This window comes from Leptonotus elevatus, chromosome 4 (assembly GCF_054856555.1).
Source record: "Leptonotus elevatus isolate MCC_2025b chromosome 4, RoL_Lele_1.0, whole genome shotgun sequence".
In the NCBI taxonomy this organism is placed as follows: domain Eukaryota; kingdom Metazoa; phylum Chordata; class Actinopteri; order Syngnathiformes; family Syngnathidae; genus Leptonotus; species Leptonotus elevatus.
The window spans coordinates 9,082,153-9,103,026 of NC_141242.1; the positions used below are offsets into that span (position 1 = coordinate 9,082,153).

The 20,874-nt window shown below is 41.3% G+C and overlaps 1 protein-coding gene across 19 annotated transcripts in view; it reads right to left on the bottom strand.

Annotated features, from left to right (window-relative positions):
- The window catches only part of c2cd5 (C2 calcium dependent domain containing 5), a 32,147-nt gene that overhangs the window by 3,422 nt on the left and 7,851 nt on the right, over positions 1-20,874 (bottom strand). The window contains exons 8-29 of one of the 19 annotated variants that reach the window (XM_086074621.1): positions 19,475-19,632; positions 17,645-17,857; positions 16,323-16,411; positions 15,159-15,194; positions 13,403-13,511; positions 9,197-9,311; positions 8,988-9,086; positions 8,396-8,507; positions 8,054-8,133; positions 7,778-7,964; positions 6,027-6,191; positions 4,926-4,970; positions 4,349-4,489; positions 3,724-3,787; positions 3,583-3,644; positions 3,241-3,339; positions 2,895-2,984; positions 2,750-2,828; positions 2,225-2,317; positions 2,064-2,132; positions 1,218-1,250; positions 859-960 (exon numbers count right to left, since the gene is read on the bottom strand). In XM_086074621.1, the coding sequence (XP_085930747.1) occupies positions 859-960; positions 1,218-1,250; positions 2,064-2,132; positions 2,225-2,317; positions 2,750-2,828; positions 2,895-2,984; positions 3,241-3,339; positions 3,583-3,644; positions 3,724-3,787; positions 4,349-4,489; positions 4,926-4,970; positions 6,027-6,191; positions 7,778-7,964; positions 8,054-8,133; positions 8,396-8,507; positions 8,988-9,086; positions 9,197-9,311; positions 13,403-13,511; positions 15,159-15,194; positions 16,323-16,411; positions 17,645-17,857; positions 19,475-19,632 (2,240 nt within the window). Of the gene's footprint in view, positions 1-858; positions 961-1,217; positions 1,251-2,063; positions 2,133-2,224; positions 2,318-2,749; positions 2,829-2,894; positions 2,985-3,240; positions 3,340-3,582; positions 3,645-3,723; positions 3,788-4,348; positions 4,490-4,925; positions 4,971-6,026; positions 6,192-7,777; positions 7,965-8,053; positions 8,134-8,395; positions 8,508-8,987; positions 9,087-9,196; positions 9,312-11,680; positions 11,735-13,402; positions 13,512-15,158; positions 15,195-16,322; positions 16,412-17,644; positions 17,858-19,474; positions 19,633-20,874 lie in introns of all 19 variants that reach the window. The other 18 variants (XM_086074602.1, XM_086074601.1, XM_086074604.1 and 15 more) reach the window with 18 other exon arrangements.

Consider the following 20,874-nt stretch of genomic DNA (forward strand, 5'->3'; position numbering starts at 1 on the left):
TTCAACTGTTTTTCTTTGAGCATTTCAGTTTTCTTGATTTATTGGGCGTGGCTAAAATTACACCCAATGACGAGACGCCTATTAAAACAAATATGTCAGGAAACATTGTTAAAACTAAAAAAACAGCATTGGTGACAACAATGAATTTCACTGGATATCAAGATTTCTTCTTTCAAGAAGATGAACTCAGCTCTTGTTTTGAATCTCATTAGATTGTGCAGGTGCACCTAGTTAATATTTGTGGCCTGAGAGAGCAACTTTTCTCAATATTTGGACCGAATGGAGTTAATATTTTGTGGGCGAAATGCATTTGGGGAAAAAAATGTCTTCTACAACTTCTATTAATTTGCCATCATCAAACAGGCACGCTGCTGAATAGATAAATCCCCAAACCCAGCTCAGTGGAATAGTGGCAGAGTGTCCACCCTGAGACTGGGAGGTCGTGGGTTCAATCCCCGCCCAGGTCATACCAAAGACTATAAAAAAATGGAACCCATTGCTGCCCTGCTTGACGCTCATTAGCATTAAAGGGTTGGAATTGGGGTGTTAGATCACCAAATGATTCCTGAGCGCGACCCCTGCTGCTGCTCACCGCTCCCTCAGGGGATGGGTCGAATGCGGAGAGCGAATTTCGCCCCACCTAGGTGGGTGTGACAATCAGTGGCACTTTAACTTTCAAAAGGGGCAGGGCCTTAAAAACTTTCACACTATCCAACAAAAAGCTGCAATTGAATTCCTACTGCTCCATCCCACAGCAGCATGCACGGACGTTGTATGACATGTGCGTTGTGTGCATGTGCGTGCGTGCTCTGTATCTTTGCACGTGGGCAGCAGAGTGTGCTCGTGATTGTGTCCTACTTGTCTTAACTGATCCCCGTCTTATGGTGTGAGCTTTCAGCCTAAGCAGTTCTAGCCAGGTGCTGCATCTGTCTGCAAAGGAACCGTAATCAACGGAGGCAGCTGGAGAGAACACACACACACACACACACAAAACCCACAACCACACAAAAGACAACGAGGAAAAAAAACAAAAAAACAGAAAAAGAACAAAAGTGGATGAGGTCTGGAGCGGTGTGGGATATTTCTGTCCGAGACATAAGGATGGTAAAGCAAAAAATGGGCCTGCGTTTTAGTTTTGGTAGCAGATAGATCAGGTGGGGGCTGGTTACATACGAAGGTGCATGAGGGGAGGGGAAGGGGGGGGGGGGGGGTCTTACCTCTGGGTGACACAGCAGCACTTGTTGAGCCAGCTGTGAATAGACACACCAACAACAATGTCTTCCCATTTGCGTTTGATATGAAAGGATTACATGTCCATTCAAAATCCAGGGCTGGATATACACTGCAGGTACATATTCACAAAATGTTACAAAACCGCTAGAGTTCGGGTGCACTTGACCAACTCTTCTTCACTAGGGACGTGCAGTTAGGGCAAGCAGGAGAGGCAGAGACTCCCTGTCCTCTCTGCTGCACGTGAAGAGTAACAAATAAATACAATTAAAATAAATAAATAAAACGAATTTGTGCATTTCCTGCCGGAGACCTCGCGCAAGAGACATCACTGTATGCCATTTTTATTCATTTGTATTTAACGTGTGTGTGAAAGCGTGGCACTATTGGCATACATGACCACAAGATTAAGCCTCAGCTGGTTGAGGATGTGCAGACCAAGCCACCATCTTGAAATGGGAGTCCCCGTTGATCCCTTCCATTCACTTGTATTGAGGTTAACTGTGTTTTCATTTTAACTCATCCAGTTCTTTATTGATTTTGACCCGCTTTGGTTTGTTAGGAACATCCGACGCACATTTAATATAAAAGGTAAGACCAATTGCATTTTGAAAAAAAAAAAAAAGATCTCAAATGTATCACTGGATAAAAAAGATAACAAAGCAAAAAAAAAAAAAAAAAGGAATTGTTGCACTTGAACCGACCGTGCAGTGTAAATCCAGCCAGATTGCTCAATCTAAAACAGCTCTGTGTCCGACAACATGACACTATTATCCACTAGGTTCACAACGGACGAGACCAAACTCTGCAACCTGACATGGCTGAGCATTTACCTTCCGGGTGCACAATAACCAGCTGATTTTGGCAGAGTTTTGCAGCCGGAGTGAGTAAAGAGACTGACCCTGAGGCGTTAGTGGAGGAAATGGGTGACGAAGCCTGTTAGTTGAAACGATGGGCGCGTGAGGGCAATCTTGAGAAGAAAGCTTGACGTTACCTGCGGTTTTCAATGACGGCTGCGTGTTGGCGGAAGGGGAGTCGGCACAGAGCTCCAGGGGAAACTGCAGCTGCTCTTCAGTCTCACTGCATCCTGAAACACACCCACAGACATTCCACATGACAAAAGTGTTTGAGCATCTCACATTTCCATGTTTACTTTGGTAAAAAAAAAAAAAAAAAAAAAATTCATGTCCCGGCGTGTAGCCTGAAGCTTCCCTAAGTACTGATTTAGAAACTACCAATGAATGTATTCAAGTTTAAAGTACATATTATGCAAAAGTCACTTTTTAATGCTTGTATAACACACAGTTCAGATTTTGGAGTGCAAATCAAAAAAATAAAAAATAAAATAAAACTACGCAAATCTTTAGTAAGCTGCCTATTCCCCATAATGTAAAGCCGTTCTGAATTTAGCTGAATTGTGATGTTATGTCACAGTTCAGGCACTTTACATAACACTGCCCCCGCATCAAGACAAAAGCCGAGCAAAGCTGCAGAGTTTTTGCCACAAACTGCTACCCGCCTTTGGTAATGGGCTTGTCCGCTGGCTTCTCCTGGATCTGGTCCTTGTCGAACGTCATGGCAACTGCCGTCACGGCAACCTGCAAGCACAGCAGAAGTGTGAAAGGTAACGGAGGCTATAGGCACAAGGGACGCCCCCCACTCACCTGTATGAGTTCTTCTTCCGGCACTGCTACGGTGAAGTTGAGATGACAAATACAGCAGGGGGTCATAGAACGCAATTTGAAGTACAAACTCTGAAATAATCACAACAAACTGACCATAAGCTTTGCCACTTGCAATCAAGGAAGAAGCCATGTGCTTTTTATATACTGACATTTTACATTAGTTACTTATTTTTGCACTTTATAAAAATGATAGAATAGAAAAAAAGTCTTATTCTATATTTTAGCTACAAGTTAAGGTTTTCTTATGGCAACAGTTTGCCCCAGGGAGAGATTCATTTTACGGTTATTAAAAACTTAGAGGTATCACTGTGTTTGTCATACAAACCTTTAGCAGGTTCTCACACAGGTCAGTGAAGATTTTGTTCAAGCCTTGATTGGTGAGATTGGCATTACTCAACCTTAGCACCCTCACTGATGTAAACATCTGGAAAAAAAGCAATCACAACTTACATTTACTTGAAATGTTGACCCTCTTGTGTGTGGGCTACACACTTCCTAATTTGGACACATTTGAGCATGACTGGATTTCTCTAAAAGATTATCCTGAATAATTATCATGTAGTCCTTAAAAGCAGGCATGAAAAACGGGTCTCTCACATTTTAACAATCTGTTAAAATTTCTATGTGTGAACCCCACTTAAACTGTCAAACCAGTGTGACGAGAGACCTGTATTCCAGAGGTCCAGTTGTAAATCCCAGGCATGTTCTCAGTGTTGCAGCTGTGGAACCCTAAAAAAAAAAAAAAAAAAAAGACAGGGGATTAAGGATCAAAATGTGCGTTTTCACTATGATGACTCTGTTCACATACCCGTGGGAGGTGAGGCGTCCGTGAGTAGGGAGTGAATATCTTCCACGGCATCAGTGTCATCTATCTACAGCAGGGACGGACAAAATGGACGCCAGGTCATTCATAGATAAAGTCACAAAAAATGGTCAAAATGAGTGTGCAAAATAGTGAATTTCAATAATAAATAATTCATTCTCATGCTTTTATTTGGTCATTTACAAGCAGTTTAATTATAAAGAATTAAACAACCAACATAAACAATACATTAAAATATATTTTTTTTAATGTTTAGATAAATTGTTTATTTGAATAATACTGTATGCATTTTTTACTTAGATAAATTAACACAAAAATAAATAAACACATTTCAACTGCTATATTTTAGGAATAAAACACACTAATTTGATGCAACAAATATTACAGGACTCATGATTAAAAACATTTGTAAAAAAATCATCAGCACAATTTTTTTTCAAAATAAAAAGTCCTGTAATATTTGCATCACTAAATTAGCTGAGTTTCCTCCAAAAATTGTTTAAAAAAATGTGTTTATGGCTTGCAAGCCATACTTTGCTTATGCCTGATCTACAAATAAAACGTATAGCCTTTAACACCAATCATCTGACTTTCATGGCAATGCACCCACCTCCAGGACAAAAGCATCCTTCTTGCCATGAGAGAGGTCCAGTTCTGACAGCTCGTCGGAACTTTCTGAGTGGGAGCGGAACAGCCTGGTTCGTTGTCTGGGCTCCGGGATGGGAGAACCCACCACTTCCTCTGTGAACTCCTGAAAAATAAGTAACCCCCCAAAAAAAAGGACAAAAAAGCTGAACTGATGTTTAAAGTAGTTGGACATCACTGCACTCCCCCCAGTTGTAGAGGGACATGCCTCATGCTCGCTCACAGACCACCATCAGTCAACTCACTGCACGGCTGGTGTTAATTTGAAAATAGATCTGCACACGCTCACGCACACGCACACGCACACACAGGGTGAATGGGCAGGAAGATGGACATAGTTAACAAATACAATGAGTCACAATATGGCTAAAGCCTCCTGCCACAAAAGGAACTGAGGTGGGTTACACGTTGGCCCGCTCCCGAACGTTCCCCCCACCGCCAAGTTAAACGGTTATCACAAAGGGGTGAGGTGTTGGTAGAGGTTGTGATTAACAAGAGTGAAGCATTTGTCATGCGTTGCCGTGTCGCACAGTGATCAGTACCATGTTTATGTCGCTGAGCACCTCGGGGTCCAGGGTAAATAATTTCTTTGATGACCAGAGAGAGATAAAATTGGTAAAGTTTATCAGGACGTACAGAGAACACAAGACAACAGATAAGACTGTAGAGCAATGTATGAGGACTTGAGGCCACAAAAGATAATGGACAAGGTTTCTAAACTGATTCCCCTAGGACAGGGGTCTGCAATCTGCGGCTCTGGAGCCACATGTGGCTCTTTAGTCCCCCTGTGGTTCCCCCCTGTGGATCTCTCTCGCTAAAAAAAAAAGAAGTAGCAATTATTGTTTATTTATTTTTGATTAAATATTATTTAAATTTATTAACGATTAAATGAAAAATGTCCCCAAAAATTTCCAAAAAATGTCAGAGTCCAAATGTCTAAATTGTCAGAAAAAAGAGATGAAAGGTGGATGAAAAAGGTTCAATCCAAAAAGGAAGAAAAACAGAAAATTCGCATAAAATGTCCTTGAAGTGGCAAAAAATGTCAGAGAATTTAATTTTATAAATGCAGAAAAAAAAGTTTAAAAAGTATATGTCCAAAAACAAAAGAAGAAATCCTAAAACTTACTATAAAATGTCCCAAAAGTTGCAATTTTTTTTACAATTTCACAGAAAGGCAGAACAGACTAAAAATGCGTGAAAAAAATATGTATGAAATATTATATATAAAAAATAATAATAAATACAATTTTAAAAAACAGATGACAAAAGGTATAGAAAATGATCCTCAAAATATTGGATGCTGCATATTTTTCCACTATGTGACAGTTCTAATTAGCTTTTGGGCCTTCAGTACATTAGACTAACACAAACACACTGTTTCGTTCGTCACAATGTTCAAATGTTTTGAGGCTCTAGACAGACTTTTGGCTATTTATTTGGCCTAAAATTGCTCTTTTAACAGTAAAGGTTACTAACCCCTGCCCTAGGACAAACTAAAAGCTTAAGTATCGCGGTGGAACCCCTAAAGTAAAATGTGGGGAAATACAAAAGTATTCATTCATCATGGTTGAGTAAAGATCTACGATGAAAAATAAGGTGTATTTGACATCATTGATACTCCGAGCGAGTGTAGTGCATCTCACCGGTGTCGTGATCTGATAGAGCTCTTTGTTCTTGGCGATGGTGTCGTTGATCCTCTTCTGGATGGTCAACATGTGGTGCTCGTTGCTCAGGTCACCCGGAGTCTTCCCTGCGATCTGAATGCCTCCAGGTGAAGGCAGGGCGGTCAGATACACTCCTGTGGCAGACTGAATACATACACACACACTTTTGAAAAAGGAAGCAAAGACGGTGATGAAGATGGATTACAGTAAACCTCTGCTACTCGAGGTATATAGGGGCATGGCCCTGCTACTTACGACCTTTTATATTAATAGTTCAAAGTGTAAATATGACAAAAAACATTATCCTTAAAACAAATTAATATAATTTCAAACTCATCTTACAATACATTTGAAAACAAATGTCTTACAGATTAAAAAAATAAAAATGCACCACAAGTGCCCATGTACATGCACATGCCTGTTTAGAGCCTCTCGTATCAAACAGAGTTCCATAACAAAAATGTATTTCCTTCCACGCCATCTTTGGGTATTTCAGAAAAAGCACTAAAAAATGCAAACAGATGAGTTTTTCAGCAAACAGATGGAGATTGGTTCCAGAGAAACAAAAAGATACAAACAATTGTGGATTGACACCGAAAACTGCCAATGATAGCTAAAAAAAAAAAGGTTTGAAATTGTCTTTACACTACAGTGGTACCTCAAGAGTTTGAACACAATTTGTTCCTGTGAATTGTTCGAAGTCCGAATTGTTCAACCTCCAAAACATTTTTTCCCATAGGAAATAATGTAAATACAATTAAGCCGTTCCTAAGCTCCAAAAACAGAAAATTCCTATTTTAACTTCTATTTATGTAAAAAACATGTACACCCTGTACAGTATTTGAAACAATAAAAAAATACCTCACCTTTTATGTTGTGGAGTGATGGCATTAGTGGATGGAAATGCTGTGTTAATACATCCTTTAGTTCAATGCTGACTTAGTGTATTTTACATTGTGCATATTATTACATTACTAAGGGGTCCTTGTGCGCTGTTTAGCGTCAGGCACGTTGTTGAACAGCTAAGGCTGTGCAGAATTTACAGAAGTAATCATGGTCGGTGCTATAATCTCCTTCCTAAATCCACTATGGTTACAGGACTGTACATTTTTCTTTTCTGCCATTGGATCTGCTGTCTTTCTTTGGGCCCATGTCGAAGAAAATTGTCGTGGAAAAATCAAAATGCACTCGCGAATGTACGGAGCACCTCCGGGATTATTCACCCGCTCTGACTGGGAATGAGCAGCGCTTCGTCTCCACTACCGCAACGTGAGCATTTGGCATCACTCGGCTTCACTCGGCAACCCGAACAAGGTACATTCGGCTTTGCTTGGATGTTCAAACTCCGAGAATGAGGTCAAATGCCGAGGCATTTTTTATTCCGATTTTTTGGTCGAAGTCCGATTTGTATGAGTTCCGAAATATTCGAACTCCGAGGTTCCACTGTACTTATGTCTAAATATACTTTATATCTCAATTTACTTCAACATACTTCCTTGCTGCCAAAATAGCATCTGGGGCTTTTGCTTTGGCACAAAAACAGTGAATAGGAGTTTTTCAGGCAATAGCAAAAAAAATAAAAAAAATAAAAAATAAAAATAAATAAAAAATAAACACCAACTGGCAAATAACCAACCGCAAATATGCAGGTGTTCACTATATATGAATTCATGAATAGTGAACTGTGAATATGCAGGAGATTGCTATATTGGATTAAAAAGTGGACCTACAGCCAGCCCGAGCAGCATGTTCTCGCCAACACTGATCTGTATGTGGAGGCCAAACAGAGCGTTCATGCTGTGCAGCTTCAGCTTGTTCATCAACTGAGTGTGCAATTCGTATTCCATAAAAGGAAGCAGGTTGGAGATGGCCGTGGCGTTCACCTCCCCCTGAGCTCGCTTCTTCAGACGACATAATCTGCGAGGTGACAAACACTGCTGTTAACTTGTATCGATTCGAGGGATGGACGGATGAGCTTCCTCCCAGGTTGCTTTGAGGACTCATACCTGGCCTGAATGAGACATCCTTTCCCGGTGACGGCTGCATCTGATGGCAGGTCGATTGTTGTGAACAGAACATCAGGGACCTAGCAAAAATATAATTTATAATAATTTTTTGAGACCCCTAAAATACAGTGCATAGGTTTTCATTAGGATACATGCACATGGAAATACTGATGCGCTTTCAGCACATGTTGAGGCCCCCAAAAAGGCAATTTGGTTTATTGGACGACAAAATAAACAGTGATTCCAGCAATGGCGTTTGGGCCCTTATAAAGTAATCAATTATATTTCCTACCAATAGACGGCATTTAAACACTGTCAAAGAACAGCAAATGCACTTGAGACCTTTTGGCGTCTGCAGAGGTAGCAGTAGGTGAGGTGGGCGGGAAAGGGCATGTTGAACTCATCGTACGGGATGTGACAGAAACCGCAACTCGAGGGAGACGGATCCTCAAACCTGGTGAAGGCAACAATTTGCTGTCAGACTATACAAGTGGATTTATGCACAATAGATACATTCGATATATTGTACCTCACCAATCTAATGAAATCCAATGGAAAAAGCTGTGACAATGACACTCACACTGAGTTTTTCCCCTCATATTGTTACATTAACACAGACAGTGTCGATTCAGATTTAAGCCCGTCTTTACTATCTCTGAAAAGTGAGACTTTCTTTTTAATTTTAATGGAATTGGGATTTACTTAATTCCGTATTCTTGCATTGCACATGTATTGTTATAGCTGTCAAATCATACCAGACTTGAACAACATTTGTAATGTATTTCCTTCGAGGGTCAATCGTTGACCTAACCTAGATTCTTTAACTGGAAACAATCGGTACAAAAATGTTGTGACTGTATTCCTCCACTACCACTTGTACAAATCCACAATAGATTATTTACATTGTGCGTGTCAAATTAGGGATCAAAAGCACCTGTGGTCAATGCTTCCAACATCCAAACATCCTTCACGCATGTAGCGAGGATTCAAGATGGCTGCCGTGCCGGACGCGGACAGGATGCACACCTCTTCACTGAGTTTGGTGGAGGGTGGAAAGAAAGGGCGATTAAAACAAGGATGCAAACATTTAGAGAAAATATTTATTTTACTTGAGAACATTTTACTGGAAATTTTAGTCCATACCAGATGCTGGTGCTCTCGCTGTATCCCACGACGGCATGGCAACCGAGAGCTTTGGCATGAGACTTGATTTCCTGTCGTATCTCCTCCCACCAGGCGTCGCGGGTTTCTGGCTCATCTAGAAAAACACACAACGCCCCAATCAACAAAACTACAACAGGACTACTGACTGGATGAAATATCTTCCAAACATTCATTGGACTTTATTTTCTGCAAGACACACTAAACCTGACTGTCGAAAAGCAAACATGCCAACATGATATTTGACACACATCTCTCTGGTCTCAATTTGTTTACTTAAAGCACCAGAAAATAAACAGGCAACTCATATTTTCTGGTTACTTGTGGAGCACCAATGTGTTTTCAAAGCAGGACAAAATGAATGCTCATCATTTTGTAGACCAAAGTGGCAATGAAAATGATAATGATGAAGGCGAACTCAACTGAAAAGAATACTTGTAACTGTTTGTAACGGGGGTCCTCGGTTAATGATAGGGGTGTGCCCAAAAACTTGATTCTCATAAGAATCGCGATTCTCATTTAGTACGATTCAGAATCGATTTTATTTAAATTATTTTATACTGTCTTCCCTTTGTTTGTGTGTGCCTTTATTCAGAGCGCTGTTCATGTTGTACTCGATTTGGCCACTTAGGGGCAGTGTGGTTCCATGCGGTCTGATACACTGTTAAGTTGTAGCCACATTAGAGAGTAGAAGGAAAAAGTCACAATCAAGTTATTCCAATAAAAGTTTGTTTGTTTTGTTTGTTTGTTTGTTTGTTTGTGATAAAAGTGCAGCGAGTAGAGCACTAATTAGCATTGGCGAGTCAGACTGGAGTAGATCATAACGATTTCGGAAATCGAATCGTGAGACATTCAAAGATTCCCACCCCTGGTTAATGATATTTCAAGGTAATGAGAATATATGGTCACAAGGCACAATTATGACATTGGGAGGTTACAGAATGAAAGCAGCGTATTAATAATACAATGAACTTACTGCCTACTCGCGGCTTACAAATGCACCCGTTTACATAGTTTGTCTGCAAAGCATTTCCTCAGCCATTTGCTGGGTTGCCAGGGTTGTGAGTGGATCTCACAAAGTCTTACCCACATGAACAGTACAAGGGTGCTTCTGGTGCAGTTTTCCAAAAACACATAAGTTGTAATATATAAAATATTTACATTTGAAACTATTGATATATGGAATTTTGTGGTGGTTCACTGCATACGTAGAGGCATGTTTTTAATTTAAGAGTTTTTCATACAAATATTGATATAAAATAAAATATTGATGGACTACGGCGCATTGCGACTTATCTGCATATTCGGGTAACGTCGCCAAAGGAACGGATCTCAGTCATAAACAGAGGACCCCCTGTCTGTGTATAAAATATTGCTTAATATATATTCATATTGCCTTGCTCTCCATTCAATCAGCCACACTGAGAGAAAGGAAATCGGACGTGTGGCTGAATAAGATGAACCCAGGCTTGTGAAATAAACTATAATCAAACCTTCATCATGTATGGGTGTGTTTCAATAGTCTCGTGAGGCTTTGATCCAATAGCAAAACACTTTTATTAGCCCAAAGAGCTTAAATGTTGACGATGCTTGAAATAATTGCAAGTTCTGATTCCCATAATAAAAAGCGAGCTACATTAGAGTATTGAGTCACACCCCATGGGTCCACATGCTATTGAGATAAAACTCGAGGTTATAGGAATGGATCCATGAGAGGGAGCAGGGAAAATAATCAAAGATGAAGGCCAATGACTGAAATGTCAGGCATCGAGCCCACGAGCGGCTTCCTGCAAACCAAAAGCCGACTGTCACACAGGCACCCACGTGCACACTCTCAACCATGTGCACGCTTATGGGCAGAGGAGGGCCATATTCATCCACCAGGGTTCATTGTAATATATCTTATCATCCCCCAAAGCATGCATCCTTTCCATCCCAATCATTCCTTGTTTTTTCCAATTTTCCTAAACTGCCAGACTTCCTTTCATCCATCTGCTCCATCCTTGTCGCCGTATGAATACGGCCCTGTTAGTTAGGAGTGAACATGCCTGGTCAGTGGTTATCTGTCAACCTCCTAAACCTCAACGGGGAGGGTGAGTGGGGGGGTCACGATGCAGCTTGAGGAAGCACTAGCACAGATCCAGGACAACGTCAAGGGAGAGCTGCAGCGGGACAAGCTGGTCGGAGAGTTGGAATGGGGGTGTGGAAGGATTTATCAGGCCAGGCTGGGTGGGGGTGAGAGCATAGCGCATGCCCAACTCAAGCTCCACACGCACGCACCCTAACACATTCACACAGATAAAGAGAGAGGAGATGACAGCTCACTGAGTTTTACGCAGGGCAATGAGTGAATTGGTCAGGAGGACAACTGTATTCAAATCGATGACCGAACTAGCCTCCACATCACTGAGCTGCCAAACTCCCACGGGTGAGAGCAGTAAAAAGGGGGGGGGGGGGGGGGAATACCTGCCGTGACACTATTCCAGTCTAGCAGTTTGTACGAGCGTGTGTTACCCAAGGCTGGGCCAGATCACACCATTAGTACAGGAGAGAGAGAAAGAGAAAGAAAAAGAGAAGAAGAGACAGTCTGACACAACAGCAGCACTCCATTTACACTAGTATACATTAAACACACATTCGATCGATGCAGAATAACAAGCCAAAGGGGACCTTTTTTTTTTGCCTCCAACTACAAACTGAATATCAGTATATGTAAAGATAAAAATGACAATCAAAGGCTTTCTGTATTGTGTATTCGAGTGAATAATCAATCAAATTGCACAGCAACTTCCCAAAATTAAAAGGACATCGACTGGCCTTCCACGATGCATACATGGTCAGTTCTGAACTAAAATCAGCTCGTGATGTCTACTTGTAAAAAAAGAAAAGAAAAAGAAAGAGTAGCCATATGTTCTTATATAATACACTACAGAAACAACAAGCAAATCACAATTAAATATTAAGAAATTTTTTAGCCATTCATGGAAAGTAATCTTAACAGTTATTTCACAAGACAACCAATTGCACTGACTTATTCTACCAAATATGTGTCCTACTCCTAACCCAGACTTTACGCATTCATAACGACAAAACCATTTAAGACTAGTAAAGACATTAAAATACTTCTCTTAGGCTTACAATGATGACTATTCAGGTAACTCTGACTGAAAAACAAGCTGTGCCCAATAGACGCACTGGACATTTTATTGGGTACACCGGCAAAATCAAATCGCATCCAATTGAGGAAAAGTAGCCAATACACACACTTTTTATACACAATTTTTAAATACATCAGTGAATCTGCTTGAGATGTGGTGGAAAGCAGCTTCAGAGCGTGTGTGATGTTCTTCTACTGTTAAATAAATGGCTCAACAAGTATATTTGTGACTGTGATCCGAAATGACAATAAATTCTAATAATTATGCATAATTCAGGATTTATTTATTTTTGTCCCAAATTTCATAAAGCCGTTCCGTTTACATACTATTGAAAATGGTCCGTACCAAACTCATCTGCCTGCCCTGTGATTTCCTGGAATAAAAAAAAGTAATAAAAGGGGTGAGCAAACAAACTGCGATATGAAGGGTAGGTGGGGTTGTGGGTGGCGGGGGTAACTGTAAATGCAATACTTTGGCCTCCAATTAACTCATCGATTGTGCAGGTGTACCTGATAAAGTACCCAAGTGTTACCATGACAATCTGGTAGCTAGCCCAATGCCGGCTGCAGCCAAAATCACCACACAGAAGCAGCAGCAGCAGCAACAGCAGCAGGCAAGACTGGGAGCCATGCACCACTTTTACAGTATCGCACCTCAACTCTAAGGATCATCGCACGCACAGTAACACGGCAGGCGACAACACACACAAAGCTATGTGTCACATCAACAGCCAGTTAAACAACACACAATGTGAAAGGTGCCTTATCCATTAAACCTGTACAGTGGATGTGTTAGCCGTCGCGGTCTAATGCTACTAACAGCAGCCCTTTCTATACGTGACCAGAAACACTTTTCACCTGTATGACATACAAGACTATCATCCTTGTGACAAACGAATAGAAATATACACAGAAAAAAACTTCAACAATGACAAGACTAGAGACTGGCTCAGTGACAGTTTGACTTTTTTTTTTTTTGGTGTTACTAGATGTTGGAGGACAAGCTACATTGGTTGTGTTCATGAACTCACCGGGGTTGTGTATGCGGTCCAGCAGTTTGACCGAGCGAGCGCTGACAACTCCGCCCACGTGAACCAGAAAGGCAGGTGGGAAAGACGTCAATGTGAAGAAGGGGAACTCCTGGACACAATAGAAATGGAAAACATAACCATGATTACGCATCTAAGCAACTTGTGTCTCGAATGAGATATAATAAAACAATTGTATCAAAGTTTAATAATATGCTTATTAGTGTGGTTATACTTTCTTAGGCTGGATTTGCTCTGTAGTCTCAAGCACCCAATTCTGATTAAAATGCCTATCTCATATTTTTGACTGTCTCGTGTCTATATTTATGTGCATTTCAAATGACACATACCCGATATGACTGTTTCAAATGACGAAACAAATAACACCATCAACAATTATTTTGCTTATTTAATGTTCAACACTGTATTTAAGGACCTATGCTTCTGCTGCAGTTTATATTTAATATGTTTATTTGTGTTATTTGGGCGGATATGGCTATGTTTATGTCACCAATCAGTGTATTCTGATAATGTCAAGCTTGCATTGGGTAATTTGATCTGAGCGTTTATTTACTCTGCACTCAAATTGGCACGTACCTAAAATCCAATACATATTAGATATTAATAATTTAGAAGAATCCTGATTCCGATCTAATGATACCTGATTACATGCCTTTCTTTCTGTTTAGGCTGAAATGAAGCATATATGAATTGTGCCATTTATAAGCAAACAAAAAAAAAAAGAAGTGTATGAAGTGTAAATCCAGCCTAATATTTCAGTGTTTGGGTTGATAAATGAGTGTCAGAATATGGTACAGTGTGGATCTATCCACAGCAAAATACAACCACAATAATTAATACAGAGCAAAATTCATTCAAAATTTGGCAATATTGTTTATGTCGGGAGACATATTTTTGATACAGCTCTTTTATTAAATCTCAGCAGGTTGTGCAGGTGTAAATAACCGAAGGTTTAGGATGGAAAAGTTCAAATTTGCCATCCAAAAGCTACTGCGTCTCAACGGATTCTAAATGGGTAAACTCTGACAAGACAGAAACCTAAACCATACTGGGTAAGTCAGTTTAGGTTAGGAATGTAGCAACATGCAACAAGAGAGGTGTATGCCCCCCTCCCCCCATGCAAATTCCCTACTTGCTCCAAACCTTTATGACATTTCAAGTAGTTCTGGAAGAGACTGAATGAAGTACACGGATGATAAAATGCAGATACAGTTCTATATTGTCTCATGTCAGACAACATGATGCAAACCCATGCGTTTGAAATACCTGAGCAGCTACTTAGCATCGTGGTATTCCTTCTGATGATTACAATTTGTCAAATAAACCAAACGTGAAAGTGCATGTCATGAATGTGCGCTGTGAGGACAACAAACAATTAAATGTCCTCTAATCCAGCGTGTTAAATGAGACACTAAACATGACTGACGTGACTGTCCGGGTTCTGAGCTTGGCAAGAATGAGATGATGAGGTGAGCGTGCTCATTCCTGTCTGAGGGGGAAAGTAATTCAAAAGGAGCAGGGAAAGTTGGATGGGGGTGGGGCTGAGGGGAGTCCAGAACAAAGTCACGCACTCTTTCAAACCTGAAGGCCACACATAATCCTCTCCAGCCCTCCAGCCCAGTCTTTTCAAAGTGGCAAAGGAGGGTGAAGGGCAGGTTCGGAATTGGTGGCGGTGGCTGTCAGCTTGTCAGAGTGTTACAGGGTAATATGGATAGAGAGTGACTCAGATGCGACATACCCTGGCGTTTAAATACAACCCAGAGGAGGAGGCTCCCTGAGAAGCACAGGTGATCGAGGGGACAAAAAAAGGAACAATGTTTGTTCTTGCGCACACCCATGCCCCAGAAGAAAGAAAAAAAAGACATTTGAGAGGAAATCACATCTCGAGCTGCTTCTATTTGACCACAAACGCTTTGACGAGATGACCTAAAAATGCATAAATAAATTAATTGGGGGGGGGGGCAGTTTTTTTCCTGACAAACAGCAGACTTCAATCACTTTATTTCCATTTCTTTATAGAAAAAGAAAATTATAATTGAAAAAAAAATCTTTGCCCGATTTTCCGAGCATTAACTTGCATCAACTCCGACAGAAATAATAAGAACATTCTTTACAAATGATGTAAAAAAAAAATGCTGATGTACCGCCAATGTGTTTTTCACAAATAACCTTTCGGCTCCCGCCCCCAAAAACAAAACAAGGAAAAAGAAGAAGAAAAAAAATCGATTAATCGGTCGGTGTTGAACCATGTGTAATAATAATAATAAAACATCGGATTTATATAGCGCTTTTCTAGACACTCAATTACGCTTTACAATGGGATGGATACATTATTCATGCACTCACACATTCACACTGTGGTGGCGGTAAGTAGCCCCTCTGACCACCACCAAACATTCATACACCAGTGTGAGTAGCACTGGAGGCAATGTGTGTGAAGTGCCTTGCCCAAAGACACAACGATACATGACTTGGGGAGAGCGGGGATCGAACCGCCGACCTTCTGGTTACTGAACGACCGTCTCTAACCCTGAGCATCGGCCTGTGTGTGGATCCACTATATTTCCTTTTTAAAAAGATGTCCCGGCGGGTACATGTCTGTTGTCCAAAAGTCACACACCACCCCCTCCAGCTCTCTCACACACACACTAGAGCGAGGCAAGGCGAGCTGAGGCTCAGACGAAAAACGTAAAAAATAATAATAATAAGATTCTGCCCATGTAGTCTGTTTCATTGCAGGAAATAATCAACTCTGTTTACAGCCATATTGTTAGTGCAGAAGTGCATGTCAGCTGGAACACACTTTGAACAATGGTAGGTGCCTAAACGGCAAAAATGTACCCAGCCCTAAATAAATCTGTCACTGCGCCTCTGTATTTGTAACTGTGACTCATCAACGTACCCTCTGCTCCAGAGCCGTCTGAGTCTGCTGTCTGAGCAGCGTCTTCAGGGGTCCTGCTTCCTTGCCGGCGCTGCCCCCGCTGCCCATTCCTGGCCACAGAAGAGAGTCTCATGTCACTCGAGAACCTGTTCCAAGCTTACGTTAATAACAACACTGCAATGTAAATGTTAGAACGAGTCAAAACAACTATGTTTAACACACAAATGTGTTTGCCCTCGTGCAAACCTTCACTAAATTGCTTTAAAGGGAAATAAAAGAGAGGGGGGGAAAGCTGCATACTGGGATATGATAATTTTTTTGTTTCAATAGGCAAGTGAGATGTTAGACTATTGCTTCCCATCCTATATTGAGCCAAGGCACATACATGACTAACAAAAAAATTGGTTACTATTAGGGGTGGGAACCCTTGAATGTCTCACGATTCTATTCCGATTTTTGTGTCTGCGGTTCGATTCAGAATCGATTTTCGGTTAAGAACGATTTTTGATTGACAATGATTTGATTGACAATGATTTTTGCTTAAATTTATAGATGTGCAAGGAATCGTAATGATCTACTCCAGTCTGACTCGCTAATGCTAATTAGCGAGCTACTCGCGGCACTTTTACCACTCAAAAGAACAGCTCCACGCTGCAAAAAAACAATTTTTATTGGAATAACTTGATTGTGACTTTTTCCCTTCTACTCTCTAATGTGGCTACAACTTAACAGTCTTTCAGACCGCGTGGAACCAGACTGCCCCTAAGTGGCCAAATCGAGTACAACATGAACAGCGCTCCCAATAAAGGCACACACAAACAAAGGCAAGACAGTATAAAATAATTTACATAAAAACAATTTTGGGACATTTAAAATAGATTCTGAATCGTACTAAATGAGAATCGCGATTCTTATGAGAATCGATTTTTTGGCACACCCCTAGTTACTATTGTGAATTTTGTCTTTCAGTTCTTGGTTAGAGACCAAGAAGTTGTGCAAAAAAGTACTGAACTATTCAACAGTTGGACATTTGCATTCAAAAGCTTAGAGAACAGAACATCAAATTAAATTGACCTGTGACGGGTGTAGTGCATTTTAGGTACATCCTGAAATTTCACTCCAAAGTCAAATACACCTTTGTGAAGCGCTTTAGTATACTTATAGTAAATGAACATTTTCAGACCAATCGGGCACACCTGATGATCACACGGCACACTAATGTGGTAGGGAATCACTCTGTTAGGCAACGCTTGCTGACTTAATGGTGAGTATACAGTTGTCACTCACACCGTGCTGTTATTGCAATCCCGTGACATAAATAGCACACGGCATCCAAGCAGTACCCGAGGCCTCCAGCAAAAAGTCTTCTGTGAAGGACACACTCTTTCTCAGCAGGGCAGAGTCAGAGTGGGTGGAAGCAGGAGGGGGAAGGGTGGTATTTCTCGGGATGGACTCAGAAGCCCCCCCGCTCGCCGAGCCAGAGAAAGATGTGGAGAGGACGGGAGAGCTGGGGCAGAGGAAGATACCCGGTCTGCGTCTCACGGACTGAAGCTCTTCTGACAAGCAGCAAGTCAGGAGCAATGAGAAGGAAAGAGGTTCAGGAGGTGAGCAGAGGAGGATCAGATGGAGGCGGATAGTTTAGGGGTGACTTTTTCACTGCACGCTTCAGTTTGGCCTTGCTCTACTTGGCTCTTGAGGTGATCCTACAGTTTACTGTAATTGTGACATTACTACTGCATTGGTATAGCTTTGTGCTAAAATTACAGCAGAAGGTAGGAATGGAGACATAGAGCTGTTGATGATGTCAGCATTTTTCCGTCTTCTGATTGGCTGGTGGAAGCAAAACTGGTAACAGCCTAGTTCTTCTCTCAAAACAAGGTATTTTTTAGAGTCTGTACTTTTTTTACTGAGGCCGATTTTTAGGCCAGCTGAATGGCTTTCCTTCGTAGTCGAACAGTCACAAGGCACATGAAATACGACAGGATGCGTCTGAGTCTGAACAGCTCAGATCAGTTTCGATTGTCGGTGACGTCACTCCTTGCTAGACCAGAGAGCGCTGTCAATACCCCTCCTTGCTGTACCTGACATTTTTGATACTGCTACCTTCCTAGCTGCAGTTTTTCTTGGTGTTGTGGACACCACTACTAATTCGACTAGTAGCGTTTTTCTTTAGTCGTCATTTTTGTGTGCTACACTCCCTCTCTGTTTTATCCGCCGTCTGGCGTAATTTTATGTTTTCCTGTTTATGCCCACGACGTACACCTTTTTGTTGTCGTCTTTTGTTAAAGCAACTCGTTGTCCATGTGTTGTGCGCCTTTTGTTGTTCCATTAAAACGGAGTGCCTTTCGCCCTGGCTGGGTGTGCCCTTTTCTTTTGGGGTCCAACAAACACAGCCCACACGTGACAGACAGTCTACGTTACTCAAACGCTTAAGCCAGTTCAGCTACCCTGTCAGCTCTGCACATTCACAACCGGAAACAGCTCATTACAGTATTGCACGGTCTCGTACTCATAGGCATAGTGTCGATGAAAATAAATAAAAAAGGCCAGTCAGGCAGTGCGTAGAGGTTAAAAATGTCGCAATTATATGACATCAAACACTACACGTACTAGACGAAGCCTCCCTTCCAACATCGTTGCCACAGAAACCTGTCAATAATGGGTCAATACTCAATAATGTGGCCCAAACAGTCAGCCCTAAAAAAATCTGATTTGAGGAGAAATCTGATTGGAATCAGGTATGCCTGCAGCCTGAACGCAGCCTTAAGGAGTTGATTCAGTACTTCTTCTTTTACCAGACTTATTTTGTTTGTAGTGTGAGTCACATCTGTAAGCAGTATAAACAATAGAAATTAGGCGAGCCGCGTAGGTAGGGTGCCGTATCTGGCTGTACTACACCTGGTATTATCATTATAAAAATTGTGACACTGTGCTTCTATGAAGACATCAAACTCAACAAACGAAATGAATGCACATACAGCGTTTGTGTGTCTTCACCACAGAGGATGGACCACATGGCAGAATTAGAAGCATAAATGATAAGAATAAGAAATCAACTGTAAACATGGAAAAACACCACAGAAGCACCTCAGTGTAGTATTGAGTGGGGCATGGGGGTACCAAGGAGGTTGGGGTCTGGTAGACAGATTGGGGGTGATGCCTCATGTGCTTACCCGTCTTGGGCGTCAAACTGAGGTCTGTGTCTGATGATGAGGACTGGCGGCTGGCTTGAGGGGGACAGAAGGGGGAAGGAGAGAAGGGATTGGTGGGGGGGGCTCTGAAAGGTGTGGGCGGGCCGGATGACGAGGGAAGGTCCTCACCAAAAACCGGCCTGGTGGGAGAATATGACACACACACACACACACATCAGTCACAGCCTCAGCATGTGTGCGTGAATGAGTGGAAAATGAGTGTTTGTATTTGCAGGAGGTGTGCTTGAGGTGCTACACATGGCTGGAGAACAAAAGCAAAAAGAAAGAAACAAAGCGAGCATGAAAGGTCAAATTAGGAAAAAGGCAAAGATACAGAAACTTAAAGACACACGAAATTAATTTTAAAAAACAAAACAATCAAACACAAGTAGAACAACTGAAGCATGTGTCCCAGTGGAGTGAAGCACAGGTCAACACTTCTCTTAGGACTCTTGAGGACTCTATCAAAACAATTCCATTTTTACTTAAACCCTGCTACTACGTTCGCAGTAATGCTCCGGGCTAAATTCGGCCTCTTATCCAAAAGCACCAGAAACATAAGTTCCAAAAAAACACAACATCGATTATATTACATTTCAATCAACATTCAGGGCAGTGGTATTATTTACCTTTCACAGATCATGTTTCAATAAAGGTTTTCTTCATGAAATGCACGTAAAAAAATTTCCTGCATGTAGTTTGGAAAGGCCTACATTAGAAATACCATCTGGTCATTTTGAACGACAATGTTTATTTTATTTTTTTTCATTTTACCTCCTACTGAGAATAAGTTATGCTGGAAAACTAAAGGATGTGAGGAGTTTTTAAGAAATGATCACAGGGATTTTGTAAATCTAAAATCAAGTTGAGAAATTCTAAGATTAATGTACCGAAGCACTGTTTTTGAACAAGAAACAAATAATGCAGAGATAGTCAGTGTGAAAAGTTGTCTGTGTCTGTCTTGTGACTGACTGGCGACCAGTCAAGGTAGTCTGCTTTTTGTCCCAAGTCAGCTGGGACAGGCTCAAGCGTCCCACGACCCTGAACAGAATACAGTAAGTGGTATAGAAACTGGATGGATGGACAGATAGACACTGATTTAAAAATAGATATGCTGAAAAATCCTGAAATGATGTTTTTTTTTTTAGAACTGCTTTTGAGTAATGAAATACCGAACTAATATTTTTATATATGTTTAACAACAGCATCACAATGAGAGGTGCATAACATTCCCCCCCCCCCCCCTCTCACGGGCCTAAATAAAGTCGATGATCAAAACTATCATCGCAACCCTAACCTTCCAGCTGTGACGCAGCAGTGCCAACCAATGACCCGCCGTTGCCGCCAAAATATTAGAAATACAGAAGACCTCGGTATGATGC